The 17,634-nt window shown below is 44.7% G+C and overlaps 1 protein-coding gene across 1 annotated transcript in view; it reads right to left on the bottom strand.

Moving 5' to 3' along the window:
- ELAPOR2 (endosome-lysosome associated apoptosis and autophagy regulator family member 2) overlaps nt 1-17,156 on the bottom strand; it is a 95,049-nt gene extending 77,893 nt beyond the window's left edge. The window contains exon 1 of the mRNA XM_039723793.1: nt 16,810-17,156. Coding sequence (XP_039579727.1) covers nt 16,810-16,950 — 141 coding nt within the window. The 5' untranslated portion in view covers nt 16,951-17,156. The remainder of the gene's footprint in view (nt 1-16,809) is intronic.
- Between the last annotated feature and the right edge of the window lie 478 nt (nt 17,157-17,634).

The raw sequence follows: 17,634 nt of genomic DNA, 5'->3' as shown, positions 1-17,634 counted from the left end.
ATAAATGTAGTTTGTCAAACTGGGAATGACTTTTATTATCACCTATGCATGACACTCTTCTTTAATATTCATTACATGAAAATCTTACCATTTAAAATTTATACATCATGGTTTGTTTTCTGCGGGTCTTATTTTCTTTTTATTACATACATTTAAATGCACACATAATCATATTTTAAGTTTAATAAATGCACACAACTTCCTACATAGCTAAACTTTTTCAGTGATACTTTCACTATATATAGTGATTTTACACAATCCTACAGATATTCACCCCATTGCCTTATATCACTTTGCTTTCACACAGCAAGAATCAGCATTTTCAGGAGGTCCAGGCTTTTCAATTATTTTCCTGAGGTTCCCTCTTCCAAAGCAGGAATTCCAATACTCAGAAAAAAAAAAAATTAAAAATAACACTTTTTTCACTTGTTCTTGTTTGTGACAAGAGGTTTTCAGGTCACTGCAAGTGCAGGTTTGTGGTGGAGAACAGGGTCACAGTGGTACAGGGCACACCTTGACAACAACCCCAGAAGACCAATCCCTAAAACCCCTTGCTGAAGCAAGTTCTCAGGGCTTAAATCTGAAATTATTGAAGTCACCTAGATTGAAAGATCATGCATTAACAGAAAGGTTAGGCTTAAGAAAAAACTATCAGCTTTAATGCCAATATTCACAATCTCATGAAGGCCCATCAAAATAGCATTCATGGGCTACACCTTTTAACTCTCAATATTTAGGCATCCTATGCATGGCTTAAGTAGCTGCCTTGTTAACTACTGGAAATCTATCCCTTATACACTATTTTATAGCAATAAAAAAAAGGCAAAAAGAGGTGTAGAGGTGTAATTTTATAGTATTTTCCCCCACAAATACTCTGCAATGAATTTCTACCTACAAAACTATAAAGGAGAAAGTTCACTAAAGTTTTGTCATTTGGTCAGTCAGAGCACAAAGCAAAGTGCCCTGCAGAGGGGACAATGACAATGTGGCACCAGTGGTGTTCCCCACAGTGCTGGGGCTGAGTGCTGCTGTGCAGGATGGGTGGACAGTCCCTGGGTGTCCCTCCCTGCTCCCTGCCACACAAACAGAGCAGCACCCAGGCAGGCTGGCAGAGAACTGTTTGCACAAGGTCACTTCCATACACATAAACCCAGCTTTTCTCTTCAGGAAAGTAAATATTAGTGCCTATTATTCCCAAACACCAAGTATACAGCAGGCCTTATGCAAACTCTGTGTGCATATGGACACCAGATAAGCCACCCACGTGCTGTATCTCAGATCCACACACCCTGGCACTGTGCAACCAGCCAGAATGCTCTCCTAGAACAAGATTCATGTTTCACCACTAATATGGTGAAGCTTTTTATTCAGAGCGACTCTGTTATTACAGTCAAACAGGCCTGACAGTATCAAAGTTGATCACAGTTCTAATTATAACTTTTAATATGCTGAATTTTATTCATTCCTCCTCCTTTTCAACCTTGATGTTTTATTTCCAGCTATTCAGGGCTTAAGACTCATAAATTAAAAGAGAAGCTTCTGGTTTTATGAGTACGGATGTTGCTGACTGTTGCCTATTCAGAGGCAATCTGCACAGAAAGGGTTCAGGGTGTAACTGTTTAATAGCTCAGAAGCAAATCCCAAAAAAGCAATTACCTGAGGTACCTGCAGTACCCCAGGTGGCTCTAATTAAGCCACTGCAAAAAATTGCTGAGCTTTAAGTTTGTGAAGGATTCAAGGCCATAAGGCCAGGCTGGGAGGGGGCTCTGGGCAGCCTGGTCTAATGAAAGGCGTCCCTGCTCATGGCAGAGCTGGAACCAGACGATCTTTAAGGTCCCTTCCAACCCAAATCATTTTGTGATTCAGTGATCCCTGAATGAGGTGAGATGGACAGCAAGCAGATGAGCCAGCTGCTCCGAGGTGAGCCAGCAGACCCAGGCAGTCTCCACTCAACAGATGCATAAGCTTTCACCAAGTTTCCATCTCCCAAGACTTTTCCTTTTTTATTTCTGCTCCTTGTTCTCCTTCTGAACACCAACACCAACGCAGTGCCTGAATGAGGTGAGATGGACAGCAAGCAGATGAGCCAGCTGCTCCAAGGTGAGCCAGCAGACCCAGGCAGTCTCCACTCAACAGATGCATAAGCTTTCACCAGGTTTCCCTTGGGCACTGAGTTTTCCATCTCCCAAGACAACTCTTCCTTTTTTATTTCTGTTCCTTGTTCTCCTTCCGAACACCAACACCAACGCAGTAGCAAATTTCACTGCTTCCTGCAGCACCAGCCAAATGAAGTCACTTCTTTTCATGCCTTGTCATGGCCTTTCTTTACCAGATGCAACACAAGATTATAAACTGGGTGCGGCATTCGTATTTTTTGAAAAATGTCTTTGCCCAGGATTTTTCTCCTGGCAAGCTGAGAAGCCTCCAAGAAAAAGGAAAACAATAATTATCTCATTTGCTTTTTCTGTGTTTTGCTGCTTTGGAATGTGTTTGGAGATTGTTTATTCGACAGGTGGTTGCTTTGTTGGTTTCATGTGAATTGTTTTTACTTATTGGCCAATCAGTACCAAGCTGTGTCAAGACTCTGGAGACAGTCACAAGTTTTTATTATTATCTTTTTAGCCTTCTGTAAGTATCCTTTCTGTATTCTTTGGTATAGTTTAGTATTATTCAATATAATATAGTATCATAAAATAATAAATTAGCCTTCTGAGAACATGGAGTCAGATTCATCATTCCTTCCTTCATCTGGGCACCCTGCAAATACAATAATTGGGGTCCCTTTTAATAATCTCAGAATAAAGGACACAGGAAAACCCACCCTTTGGGCGCTCCTGAGATGTGTAGACTTCACAAACTAGAACTACATCAGATATAAAACAGCTGAGTAGGACAAAATAACTTACCTCAGGTGAGGACCTGAGCTGCTAACTTCAGTGGGGAAATTATATCCATGTACTTGAGAAAAATTAACCAGATGGAGCAAATACTACAGCCTATGTATCTACAAGGCTCCTCCAACCTGAATGAATAGTTTAGTTCAATATTAATATTTTTTGGGCATGTGCAAGTGCATCCAAGAGCTTGTGCCTCTCCTTCTGTATAGACGCTTCCTCACTGAGCCAGGGCTCTGAACCAGGTTCAGCTTCTGCAATTACAGTGTCCACAGGGAAAATGCATCTCTGATGATTCAGCTCACTGCTACCAAACTGCCTCATCCTCACAGGGCTCCCAGGGGGTTCATGTAGAGGAGGATAAAGGTAACAATATTTAACAAGTTGCCAACTTTAATCCTGTGAGGACCTGAACTATGGCCAGATTTAATCATCTGAGGAATAAACACAGCCAATTTCACTGCAGCTCCCCTTCAGCAGCAGCCCCACAGCATCATCCTATCCATTCTGCTACACAAATTCCATTCTAACAAGCATATGAGGACATCATTAGTCTTAAAACATCTGCAGAATGTACACAGAAGAAATATCTCTATGAAAACCCACAAAAGAGCAAGAAATGAGCACCAAACTGACTTAACATTTAAATATTCTTAACAGCAATCAATACACTTTTTTTCCAACATTGCACTTAAAGCAAAATACTCAATTTAGCAGAGGCAAAAGATTTCAATTCAATGATATATCTCAGTTATGTCACAGCACTGACTCTGTGATACACAGAATTCCCTGACTTTAATCCAGGATGGTATTTAACATCAACTTTATCTTAAATAAGGCAGTCATTTTCAAACTTCAGAGGAATTATTCATGTGCTTAAAAGCAGGCACATGCACGAGCATTTTGCAAAGCTTCCACTCCTGTCCCTCTGCTGTTGGTTATCACTTTCCATTAGGTGTAAGAATTTTTCATAGCAGGCACCAGAAAATTATTAAAAAGGAGCAACACAGTTATTAGAGGGAACCCTGGATGATGCTCACTTGTCTGATCTTGTATCATTTTTTTGTCCTGTCACCTCCTCCACAATTTCCTACCAAATGCATTTGCTCCACACTTCCCTTTCTCCTGAGAGATGTTGCTATGTGATATTCACATTCTCTGGAAAAACCCCTTTGTTCAGGATTTTTCTCCTGGGAAGCTGAAAAGCTTCAGAGAAAAAGGAAAACAATTCTTATTTCATTTGCTTTTTTTCTGTTTTGTTCATGTGGAATATCTTTGGAGATTGTTTACCCACAGGTGATTGTTTCATTGGGTTCTGCTGTGAGTTGTTTTCACTCATTGGCCAATCAGTGCCAAGCCGTGTCAGGACTCTGCAGAGAGTCACAAGTTTTCATTATTATCTTTTTAGTATTCTGTAAGTATCCTTTCTGTATTTTTAGTATAGTTTAGTATAGTATTCTTTAATAAAATATAGTATCATAAAATAATAAATTAGCCTTCTGAGAACATGAAATCAGATGCATCATTCCTCCCTGCCACGGAAATTCCTGCAAATACAATAGTTGCTATATGAAAAAATGCCTATGAGGTGCTTGGCCTGCCCAGGGCAGGGTGTGACAAACCCATCCCTCATTCCCTCATCCCTAGTGACCCACATCTATGAGCTCCTGGTGTGCTCCTCTCTCTCTCCACAGGGATGGACGAGTCTGGCTCCCTTCTGGGCTCAGTTTGTCCCCTTCAGACTTTGACTTCCTCAGGGGCTGAATTTTAGGTACAGCCAGGGAGAGAATCAGTGAAATAAACCTGCAATGTGGAAGGGAATGTTAGCCTAATCCAAAGTCTCCTCTACCCATACATACAATCCCCAAGGGAGGAGCTACAAGTATTGGTCAGTTTTGTGTCAAAACAAGTGATTTGCACTCAAAACTCACACAATTTTAACCAAAGTGGTCACATTGACAGCAAACATGTTTATAGACAGGATTTTGTTACACTTTATACAATATTACTTCTTATTACTTCTTACTTAAATGCAATACTGTTACACTTTATACAATATTACTTCTTATATTACACAAATATATAATATTGCATTTACATGTAACACTACAAAGTAAGCATTTTGAAAATTAAGGAAAGGCGTGCTTCTTTTGCCAAACCTAATTAATCCTTGCGGGGAAGTAAAAATAAAAATAACTTCATTGACTTTAGGCTTTGCCAAAGCTGCATTTACTTATATGAAGATTATTACCAGGTTCTGCATTTGACAAATACAAATTTTATCCAGGAGTCTTCTCTGTGGAAAAAACCACTGCAAAACCAAAACCCATCAGACTACTGTGAACTGTTTCCTTCTCCCATTCATTGTTTTTCAGTGGATGTTTTACTCCCAATATCATTCAGCATTTTACTTGTTTGCTGACCAGATGGCTGAATATTTTCAAACAGGAAAAAAAAAAAAAAACAACCCCATAGCAAATAAGACATTTTTTCTTTATAAATTTTAGCTGAATCTTTATCAATATTTAAGCTTGGAAATTATACATCTTTTTATGAATATTCCATTTTGAGGGGGAAAAAAAAAGACAAAATAGAGACTGATGACACCTGTAACACTAGAGGGACATCATGCTCGGGAGGTTTAGCTTGGGAACTTCTGCCTGACTTGCAACCACTCATCCCAGGATAGGACCAGCCCTTTGTGAGTACTTAACTGCCTTATGTGAAACAAACCTGTTCATTGAACAAAGCAATATCTTAAATCACAGCCTGACAAAGAAAAATATGTAACACTGTACACTTATGAGCAAGCCTCATCCAATATTGCCCTCCAGGGCTGTCTCCAAGCCCACAGAGTCCATTTCCACTGCAAGAATAAATAAATAAATAAAACCAAGGAGCAACTAGCAGCCCAAGGCTGCCTGAGCTAAGTAAACAGTGGAGAAAACACATCTTAGATTTAACTTGGCCATCAGCTACATTCAGCTTCTGGAGTTTTTTCTGTGTCTGTGCTGCTGACTCTGGTTAAAATGACCTCCAGCAGCAGGGTCTAGCCAAGCCTTGCTCAGTGCACTATTTTTCTGAAGTCCAGATTATCCCACAGGGCTAAGGAACTTTAGACAGCTATAAATCCAAATTTGTTAGCATTTCTAGCAGCTAGAGAGTGCTCAGAGGTGCAAGATTCCCTCTTGCATCCAACCAAGGCCTGGTGAGGGATGAGCTTGGTGTGACAGCAGTAGGCAGAGCTTTGTCCCCAGCCCCATTAAACCCTGTTCCAGGGGCAGGGTAGTGTGTTAGCAGAAGGGCTGCATCAGTCAAATCAATCAGCAGTGACTCATCAGCCCATGGACTGGGGGAAAGGCAGGAGGGAGAGATCAGGGCTTTGCTCAGGCACAGCTCCTCAGCTGTCCCTTGCTGCTGATCGTGCCCACGAGATTTGAGCCAGTCTGGGACACACACAATGAAAGAAATGCATTCATAGCTGGTTTACCTGCCTGGGCAGTGCAGCCAGCCTGTAACCATGCATGTGGGAAGCCATCAAAAATCCTGCAGCTACCTTTTTTTGCAGTGGGAAATTAAACACAGATACAAGGTCTAGCCCATTTGACAAATTACAAGCCCATCTGATTGTTATAGGCAAGCTTAAATGTGTGTGTCTAGAGACAGATAGATAGATAGATAGGTAGATAGATAGATAGATAGATAGACAGACAGACAATGATAGGTATATCCTGCATGTATAATACAGAAATTTACCCTGGCATTAGTCTGATGTTAATTATTTCCTGTAGAGGAAGGGACTCTGCTGTGTGATAATGCACCTTTGGTAGGAAGCTGCTACAAGGCAAAGCAATAAAAACTCTTGGCTCACAAACAGCTCTCCAGAACCAAGGACCAGGACTGTGTTCCTGCTGTGTTTCCCTTCTAATTCAGCAGTTCAGAGGCAAAGATTTAGATCCCTTCTCCAGTATAATCAGGTCACTGCAGAGACCTAGCTGCACTGCTGTGATGTCCCAGCTTATCAAAGCACCCTCACCCCTGCAGCTTACAGAGGGCTGCAAAGTGACCTTGTAGCCTGTGTAACAGCTAATGCAACTCACACTGGGGACTGATTCCACTGATGGGTCCTTATTTCACTTCAGGGAGCTAAAAGCTGAGCATCTACCTGGCAAAAACCAGCATCCCTCTGTAGTCAGTGGAAGAAAATGGGCACATTCAGCAGAAAAAACACTTTCAGGGTGATAAATATTAATCTTGAGCGGTGATTGTCTCTGCCAGATACTTAGGTCAAGCTAGGAGCCCAACTTGTACAATTAAAAGCAAGGTAAGCTCTTTTTATGGTAGAAATGCTGGTTCTGCCCTGTGTTACTTGCACACCATCAGGATCTCATGCTTGGACTATGCATGGATCACTGGAGCAGGGTCTCTTCATACCGATTTTCAGCTGTCCTGAAGAACAATGAGGGTGCTATGTGCTTTCCTAACATCTAACAAGTACCCAGTTATATCATCCCATGGCAAAACTGCCTCTATTCATCTTTACTGCCTGACTGCAGGATTCCTGTGGATCCAGAGCTCCTATGCAGTGTCCCATGCTGTGCCATGGGCAAATCCATGCCAGGGGCTCACTCACAGCCCAGGGACCACAGCTCTTTGTGTCTGTCCTGTTCAGCAGGCTATAGACTGCCTAGAGAGCAGGTCATTGCCCCAATAATTTATTCCTGTTTCCAGCATGTGTGGTGCCCAGTGAGGCACTACTGGGTCTTCCCATCAGACTACCTACAGTGTAAATGCTAAATTTAAATAATGTCAAAGTTTGTTAATCAAATTGTACTTTCAGTAAAAGTCACATAAAGCCTCCCAAAACCTTGAGTCAGGCATCATTGCTTCCACCCCATCAAATTCATATAACCTATTTAAGTGCCACAGGACCTCAAAAAACTATGCAGCTTAGCTCCACGTCATTTAACTTTACAGATTTTCAAACTTCACAGTTTCAACTCTTCAATACTGAGAAGCCAACTTAACTTTTCTTTTCTCCCACCTTTTTCAATGAAAGCTGTGATTCCTGCATGACCACATGACAAGGCTTTAAGGAAATCTCTTTCCCTTGTTTAGCAAAGCAGTTCAAGAGATTTGCAGGTCAGTATCACAATAGGCAATGCAGCAAACCAGCTGGTTTGCTTGAGATTTTTTTTTTAATTTAAAAGCTGGAACTGCAAAGCAGTGACTTTTCAGAGGAGCCAGCAAACATTTAAGCAGAGTTGGCTTTAAGTGCCATTAAAAATACTGCAAAACAAAAAGATACAGGAATTGATTGGTTTTGGCACTGTGCCTCCTCTTAGCTGGGGTGAATGGGAGTGTGATCATTGATCACAGCTATTTCAGTAGCAGCTCAGGGCTCAGGGTTGAACTATTTGTGATACCTGGTCAGTGCATCCCCGAAAGGATGGCTTGACTAACAGGATGAGCTCTTTTGGTGCAGGATAGAGCAATGCCTCTGGATCTACTGCCTCACTGTGCAGAGGCTAACACAGAGAACAGTGAGCTTCTAGCTAAAAAAAAAAAAGGGGGGAATTCAGAGCCTGTGTGTATCCTATATGCAGCATCAAAACCAGGCATTATTTGACATTCATCCTGTCAGATCTTCTGGAAGAGGAGAGTTGGCCTGGGTTCAGCTGTTACCTGAGCAGCTCTAGGGCACAGCCTCTCTCCTAATCAGGACACTTGACATTCATCTCAAGGCAAGACAAGCTGTTCATCAGCAGGTCTGCAGGGCAGGTGCTTGTGAGGAAGGTGCAGCATCATAAGCCGACTCATTTCCCACTCCAATTCCTTGGTGCAGCCTGGCCCCAGCATCCCTGAGATGAACATCAGCTTGTAGTCCCTCCATGCAAGCATGAATCCTGCCATAAAGAAGTCTGGTTACAGCCCCTCATGCTTTCCTTTCAAGAGAAGTCTGAATTTTTTAAAAATTGGATTAAATAAGAACAAACAGAATAGAGAAGAAAAGAACTGTCTTGGGAAATCTTTCTTTTCTTCATTTGCTTCAGGGAGCCACAGAGCTGCAGATAAAAAGCAGCTTAAGCAGAAACAAGCAGCATTTGATCAGCACTGTTGACCTGCCAGCAGGAGGGAGCCATGGATATAAAAGCCTGGGAAAAATCAGCCACCATCCATTTCTGCTGTACATCGCTCAAAAGACACAGCACCACCCCTTGTGTGTACAAAACACCACCAGCCTGTGTGAAGGCCTTCCTTTAAGAAACTTCAGAGAGCAAGTACAAAACCAGAAGGATTTCATGCACCACAGGAAACACCGTGGGAAATTAACACTTCAAGAGTGACCAGCTCAGGTCTAAATCACCTGTACCCTTCAGTTTGCTGCTAGCAGTCACCACCTGGTACACTTCTGTTTTCTGCGGCAGTACAATCAATTTAGACACTCATTTCTCTACTATTAAATGTGTCCTGTATTTTATCAAGCCAGCAGCAATTATGTTAATGGCATCTCCAGGTTTTGCACTCCCCATCTCTCCTCCCTCTAGCTTGGTTATCTAATGCATTTGAATTTTCTGACCATACTCATTACATCAAAAACACCTCTAAGCATGTTCAGGTCAGTTCCACCCTCAGAGGGAAAGTTCACCCTCTCCCTAAAGCAGGGGGTTTTCAACAAATTGGATTACAAGATTAGCACTAGTAACCCACATTGGTAATTATCATATATAAAATAGCTCTTTTGACTGGGTCAACCCTGCTAACTAGAAGAGGGCCAGGGATCTGCCCACACTCATGGACTTGCTCATCTTGTTTGCAGGAATATCTTCTCCTGATGCTCCTGTTCTTGGCAAGGTGCCATAGCCTTTTAAGTAATCCCAAACACCCTGAGCCACTTTCCTGTGGATTATGCCTGGAAAATATTTGTACCTCTAAGGTGGAACAAAATCTAACCAAATAAAAATTGAGCTGCCCAGCATTTTCACCACCAGATAACAGTTCCTATACTTTTTGTAGGTACTTTCCAATAGTCTTCAAGTATCACCATAAATACAATACCTCTGTCGTGTGTTGTATTTCTTGACCACAAAACACTAACAGGTAAGAGAGGTTAATTCCATAGCAATAGGATGACTGGTTTGTATTCTCTTTGTAGCAGTAAAAAGTCAATGTCAAAGAAATTTTCCAGTTGGGAATACACCATCACCTGGAATTATTATTTTTTTCATTGAAAACATGTCTTGCAGCAAACAAATACTTTTCCTTGCAGGGACAGCACTTGTGTCTCTTAAGTCAAAGCACAACAGAGAGCAACAATCCAGTTCTTTCACACCTTTAACATACAGCTGTCATCTTCTTCCTACATAACAAAATACAATCCCCTTGCCATTATCCCAGTGTAAATCCAGGCTAGCTCTATCCCACCAAAACTTTATGTTCTACAAATAAAAGATCAGATTTGTGCCATTGAGTAGGTCCCAAAGCCACCTGTATCACTTCTACCACCCCAGAACCTAAACCCTGACTGAGTCATTTCTGACACTCTCCCAGCTAAACCCTCACCCTAATTTTTTGGCTTCTTTTAGGTTTTTTTTTCATTATTGCAGGTGAGTTTGCAGCCGAATCAGCATTAGTTCTGACTCAGCACAGTGACAGGATCATCAGCACCAACACAGCAGAGCCAGCAGCTCAGCTGCACATGTCGTCCTAGATCATCTTAAATCAGCTCTGAGCCCATGTCCCAAGTGCACAGCGATTACTGTCTGGCACTGTTTATCAAAGAGAGTACCACAATGCTTGTGAAACAAGGTCATTATGAGATTTAGACAATGTTTTGTAATTGAAAGGGGTTTGTTTGTTTGTTTGCTTTGAAAGATGGTTGTTAAATAGAAAACAAAAAGGGGGGTTTATCCATTTCTCTCCTTCAAAACCAGAGGTTTCTGTTTTCAAAAGACTGAAAACCAAAATGTTCCCAGTACCAGCAATCAAAATCTAAACACATTTTCAGGTCCAGGGTAAGACCTAAGGTATCAACAAGGGCTAGTGAACAGGACACTCTTTTCCAAGTAGGTGTAAGAGTTAGGGAAGATATGGCCATGCTGGATAATAACACTGGACCTTCACAGCAGCAGCCCCTAGAAAAACCTTGGCACCATCTGGGAGACATGTGGGACCGGTTCCCAAACACAGTTTCTTCCCTATCTCAAGCATGAGGCATTCAAGGCTGCTTTTCTTTCTACCAACCATTATCTGTTCTTCTCTAATATTTTTATTTCTACTTAGCTGATGCCTACTACTTCCTTCAGCAGGTGTTGACAGCAACCTACCATATGACACATGGAAGCCTGCAGTGATGGCATCTCCCTGCTGCCCACAGCCTGAGCCCTGCAGGTCTGAGAGCCCCTGGCTCTGCCCCAGGGTCGCTGCAGTCACTGGGAGCTCTGCCAACACCTCCCCTGAGCACAGGGTCACGCTCATGGAAAAGGTTCCCTTCAAGTGATTCCAATTTCTGACCCAGGTCATCACCTGGCATAAAGCAACACACAGGACTGCCAAAGCCTTCCCAACCAACACCCTGTGGAAAACATGGCCTGGATGAGGCAGCTGACAGCCCAAATCCCTGCAAAAACCTATCCTGGCCCCTGGCTGGCTGGTAGTCCTGACTCCACGATGTGTAAGGAATACCAGCACAGCTCCCATTCTCACTCAACCTCAACCTATGAAGAAAAAGAGAAAATAAAATCATGGCCTTCTTTATAAATGATAAATCTCACCCTGAATGCTCCAGTGATATTTGATGGTGGAAGAAATGCAATCTTGTGTTGGTTTAATGGCTGCTACTCTTTTGAGTTTATGGTCTGTTACAGCAGTTTCCACTATGACTAATTCTCTTACCCTTGAATCATTACAACCATGGCTCACTATCCAGTTTTTATGCCAGCATCTGTCTTCCTTCCCAAGTTTTCATTTCTGACACCTCACCAATATCCCTGTGCTCCCCCCACCTTGGTCTGCTCATGTGCTTTCTGCTGTGGTACCTGTGTTTTGGCATCTGTCTCCTCACCTTTTGTGCACGTGTTTCCATGCCATCAACTTCACTGCCAGCAGCTTTGTAGCCTGTTTTTTACTCCTCTTTCCTCATCTTTATGACCCTTCATCACCACAGAAAATGGAAGCTGTACATTTCTCTTTCCCCCACAAAGACAAAATCAGTGTAGCAAGACGTGAAAGAAATAAAATGGTCTGTGTAGGAATCTTTCCACAGCCTCGTCTGCTGACTATGAATCATTCATAGATTAAGTGTCTAATATGTCTCAAGGTGGTTAGAAATTAGGGAATACAGCACTGGATCATCCCAGCAGCTGGTATAAGTAGCACCTGCTCTGTTGCCAAAATAGCAAATGCAGATGCTTCAGAGAAATGGACAAGGGTACCAATAAGGGGCAGCAAGGAAACCGACTTAGAAGGAGAATTCGTTTCTAAATGAGCTAATCCCTTCAAAGATTTTAAAGCCAACAGAGACTAAATGAATCTCAGAAATCAAATAGTTGTATTTGATCAACCCAAAGGTTGTTTATGGTTACATAAAAATAAAAAATGTTACCTTTTAATAACAAAAACATTTAGCCTTTCAAGTGCACAAAAATCGTTTTAATTTCTACATTATCCCACAGATTCGCATCTCATTAATATTCTCTGTCCCAAGCATTAACGCATGCTCTTGTTCTTGCTCTGTTAAGTTACTCCCTCCTTACCTAGACAGCCCCACCCTTTGCTGTGTGGTCATTAACCAGCTGTAGAACAATCACAGCTTTCACGGTTCTTGAGTACCAATGATGGGGCACACAACCCCTCTGACAGGTTTTATTCTTTTCTTTTCCTTTTAATCACCCACCCAAATTGTTCCACCAGCAGCACCTGCACTGCACCTAGGAGCCTTGTGCCATGACTCCAAACCTCTTCCCAAGCAGGGCCAGCTCACTCACAACACAGGAGTGTTTCAGACACCCAGGTTCCTGCCAGCAGACATCCCTGTTACTGCTGCCACGTGTACTCAGTGACAGCCGTGCTGGCTTATGTGACACCTTTCCAGGACTGACACCTCTCCTCTCCACTCTTTACATGCAAAGACAGAATTTCACCTTGCTTCCCACACTGCTTAGCTCAGTACCCAGTATCCTGGTTTAACCTACTAATATACTTAAAATACTTCACACTTAGCTTAGACATACTCAATTTTTTAACCTTTTCTCACAATGAGAATTTGCATTATTTCACACAATGCCCCTTACTTGACCTAAGTTCAATTTCACACTCCCTCGTTATTGTTAAGATGCCTTCGCCTTCAAGTGATTTTATAAGACTCTCATTTTCCAAGAACATTTCTTATATTGTTTTTGTCTTTTCCATAAGGATTCTAGCAGACTACTGCAAAAATACATTCCCTTAAAGAAAGCATTCAGCATTACCCTTTAATTTACCTGTCTACTAAAACAGCAGGTAAACCATGCAATGTATCAGAATCACATTTATTATCAATGTCAAAGGCACATCTCAATCTGCATAATAACTGAGAGTTGAACAGGAATATGAAAGAAAACATCTTTGCCAGCAGGATACTCTGTATCTCTCATTGAAAGCAATTTGGCTGAATGGGAATCAAGAGAAGAGTCACTCAGGGAGTTCAATTTTTTTTTATTATTATTGCAAAAAAACAACACAGGGAAAGATGAAATGAGAAAAGACCCATTTAGGCTAAGTATCAAATGTCCTAAAAGCAAAATCTGCTCAGATTTGGGTGAATCTCTAAGGGGAAGCTGAAGAAGACCCATTCAGTTGAGTTCAGAAAAGAAAAAGTACAAAATGCTGGAATATAAAATGTAACAACCATTGTCCCTGCAGCAGCAGGGGGACTGGCGTGACTATCTCATTATTTCCAACATAACAGCTTAATGTGTATTTAATGGCAGGGAAAAGCATGGGTGTCATCAATTCCACTCAAAGTCATAATTTATGCAACACATGAAATATTTGCTTGAGTACCCTGATCATCACTGGCATAGCAGAAAGAATTCACCAAGCACTTATTCTTCTACCACTGTCCTAATCCAAGCTGCCAAGCCACCAGAGGCACAGGGTACAGTAATGGGTCTCCCCAGGTTCTGTACCCCAGAGGTACCAGCAATCCAAGCTGAGCCTGCCTCCATCTCTTGGAGATGCACAAATCACCTTTAAATTTGCTGCTGGCATTGGAGAGCTCAGGGAGGGCTCACGAAGTGAATGACCATGAATGACCATCACAGCCTGGACTGAACACTGCCGTGCCAGAAGCTAATGGATGTATCAGCTTGCTCCAAAAACTCACAGGAGCACTCATTCAAGCTGCTTGTACCTTTGGTTTGCAGCACAAACACACCCCTCCTAAATCCAGTGTGCTGAACTACTACAGTCCCTGACAAATGAAGTCAATGACAAAAAGGCTTCTGGAAAGTGACATTGCTAGACATTATTATTTTACTATCTATGTAATCAGAGCACCACAGAGCCTCAGGCACAGCCAGAGATCCCACTGCTCCAAATGTTGTGCCAGCACAGAAATCCCACAAACCAGCAGATATCTGTATTTGTAATGAGTGTGGGAACCAAAAACAAGTTGTCAAGGAAGGAGTGGGGGAAGTGCTGCTAAAGAAGGATCCCCTATAGATTGAAAATGAACTACCTGTCAGTACATTAAGCCTTGTGCTTCTCAGACCTTTTGGGTATAAAACAAAAGACGTTTACCAAGTCTTTCAAGGACTGCAATACCCTCTGACAGGCTGTACTTTCTTATGGCACAACTTCATCCCTGTCTGAGTCTGCCCAAGTCAGATTCAATCTCATCAGGTTGTTGGCAATACACCCAGGTCACTCAAATTGGACTCAAAATATGAGTCTGCCCAAGTCAGACTCAATCTCGTCAGATCAATGGCAATACACCCAGGTCACTCAAATTGGACTGAATTAGGGCAAATGGCAATGTTTGGAGACAAAAATATTAACTTCTGTTCTTCCCTTCTGTAAAGCAGTTCATCTGCTATCCTGGTTCTTTGTAAGCTCCCTTTTTTTTCTCCCCTCTGTCTCCATCCAGACATGTTTGTAATTACATTTCCTGGGACACACACTTTCATGGCTCCACACACCCCAGCAGAAACAACACACAGCTTTTTAACCATGTGAGCAAGGGCTGTCTCTGCTTCAAAGAGCACTCAAGTCAAGTAAAACAACATTGTTAGCCTCTTTGAAGAGATAGCAAAAGCACACAGGTCCAGATCCGCAGGTGTACAGGAGTGGGGCTCCAGAGAGAATGTGCACACCTAAACCCCAATGCAAGATGCTCAAAATAATCCGCAGGTGTACAGGAGTGGGGCTCCAGAGAGAATGTGCACACCAATGCAAGATGCTCAAAATAACAGCTCTACATTTTTGGTACCACTGCACATGTTCAGCTCTCACCTTTAACCATCTGCAGAGGTTTATTTTTTTTGATGCAAAGACTTTAGGATGAAAACAGCTCTAAAAGTACCCCTTTCCCTTCACTAGCTGAAAAGGGAGATAGGTAATTTAAAGCAGGTGGCTGCATAAACTCCTCTCTCTGAGAATGACTAACGTTCAGGAAAAACATGCCCTGAGAATGATCAACATTTAGGAGAAACATGCTCAAAACAGACACTGATTTGCCAGACATCACCTCTCCCTACTGCAAGATTTCCCACGCTAGACTAGCACTGAGCTCTGCTACTTGGAAGACAACAAGGAAATTTCATAGGCAAAGAGAGAATATTCCCCAGGTCAGAGTTGCTCTCTTTCATCACAGGAAGGAGACATGAACTTCTGCACCCCCAGTCGAGGAGGTCCCACACTGCAGTAGCCTCCAAGCATGGATCAAGACCCTTCACCAGCCGAGTGCTCCCATCTGGCTGCACCCCAGAATTTGTACATTCTCATTTGTACTCGGAGAAGGTACAAATTCACTCTTGCTAAACAGTGCAACTGCAAGAGGACAAGTGGGGAAGCTGTGGTCCCAGAGCATCCTCGGATAGGAGTGGGTTAGAAGGAAGGGCACTGACTGTTGTTAATGCACTTACAGGTTCTGCTTGCCTGAGCAGAGCTCCGGCCACCTAGACCTGTTTGGGATGGTGACACCCAGCCTCCTCACCTCTACTGCTGGTTTAAAACACAGGAAAGAACCACTTGCTCTTTAACAGCAGCAGAGAGGATTTCCCTGTATGTAGGAGTGAGGCTGGAAACCCTGGAAAACAGCTTCATGAAGCCCAGATCCCTTCCCCGGAAAACCTCAGGGGCCACCCGGGGCTGCGCATCCCCGTCCGGCCGCCCCTGCCCCGCATCCCGCAGAGCCGTGCGGAGCATCCCTGCTCCGAACACTCCGACTCCCTCCAGGTTCGGGTTCCTACAGCAGCAGAGAGCCAGAAAGTTTCTCTCCCCATGCCACACGCACGGCTCAGCCCGGGACACACCGAGCTGACACCGGGCGGGCGGGACAGCTTCGCACACCATCCCTCGCTTACTCTCCACCTTTGCGCTGATTCAACACGGTAATTAGAAAAACAGCGAGGCCGGCCGAGCCCCCTTCGTTTGGAGAGGGACTCTACTATTTCCAAGCACCGAAGGGAGCAGCGATCACCCTGGGCAAGGGGAGTGGGGACTGCGGATCGCGACCGACGGCCGAGGGAGCCGCTCTGCTGGTGATGGGGGAGCTCGGCCCCAGAGCCGCCCCCCGCCTGCTCCTTCCCCGTGGGTCTGACCCCTCTGCCATCCCCCGGACAGCTCTGGGCAGCCGGGGGATGCCACCCTCCTCCCGAGCCGGTGCATACCCTTATGGATGGGGAAAACCCAGAGAGGACGCGGAAAATCTCACCTCTTCGCAGGGCGGCAGCTGCAGGGCGGCCGCCTGCCAGCCCAGCAGCCAGCAGCACACCCAGGCGCTGCCCGGGCACCCCCGCTCCGCTCCGGCCCGCCGCATCCTCAGCATCCTCGGCAGCATCATCATCATCATCATCTTCCTCCTCCTCCTCCCCGGCCGCGGAGCGCCCGCTCTCCCCTTCCCGGGGGCGGGGGTGCTGCTGGGATCACCGGCCCCTGCTCCTGCCGGACACCTGCGAGCCCCGGCCGCGGGCTGCCCCTGGCCCTGCGCCGCGCCTGCGGCCGGGCATAACCCCGGCGCTCCGGACACTCGGCCCCGCCGGCGGCACCGGCACCGCCAGAGCCCGGAGGAGGGGCCGGGGCGCGGGGAGGAGGAGGAGCGGGAGGGGGAGGAAGGCTGGCAGCGCAGGCGCAGCTGCCGAGGCTGGTCCAGCCCCGGCGTGGCGAAGGGAGCGCGGAGCATCCTCCGGCTGCATCGCAGCAGCCCCAAAACCCCCGCGGCGGGGGCAGCCCGGGCCCTGCTGGGGAGCACGGCGGCAGCAGCCCCCGCCTGGAACCTCTGCTGGCCATGGGCTCCGGGATGGGAGCGGCGATGTGGGATGGAATGCCTGCATCCATCCCACAGCCCTGCCGTGGGATGCTGGCCTGCATCCCCAGCCTGACTGCTGGCACCCCTGTCCCTGTCCATGGCAGCGCGGGGTGCCCGCACCCACCTCCCTGCTCCTCGGACCGCCAAGGATGCCCCGTGTGCCCCACCAGCAGGATGTGCCCTGGACCGCTCAGGTCACGGCCAGAGCAGGGCAGCGACCTGCTCAGTGCG

This window comes from Passer montanus, unplaced genomic scaffold, assembly GCF_014805655.1.
Source record: "Passer montanus isolate IOZ18808 unplaced genomic scaffold, ASM1480565v1 scaffold50, whole genome shotgun sequence".
Lineage (NCBI taxonomy): Eukaryota > Metazoa > Chordata > Aves > Passeriformes > Passeridae > Passer > Passer montanus.
Note: the sequence above shows the minus strand (reverse complement) of the source record. Positions and strands in the feature narration are given on the sequence as shown.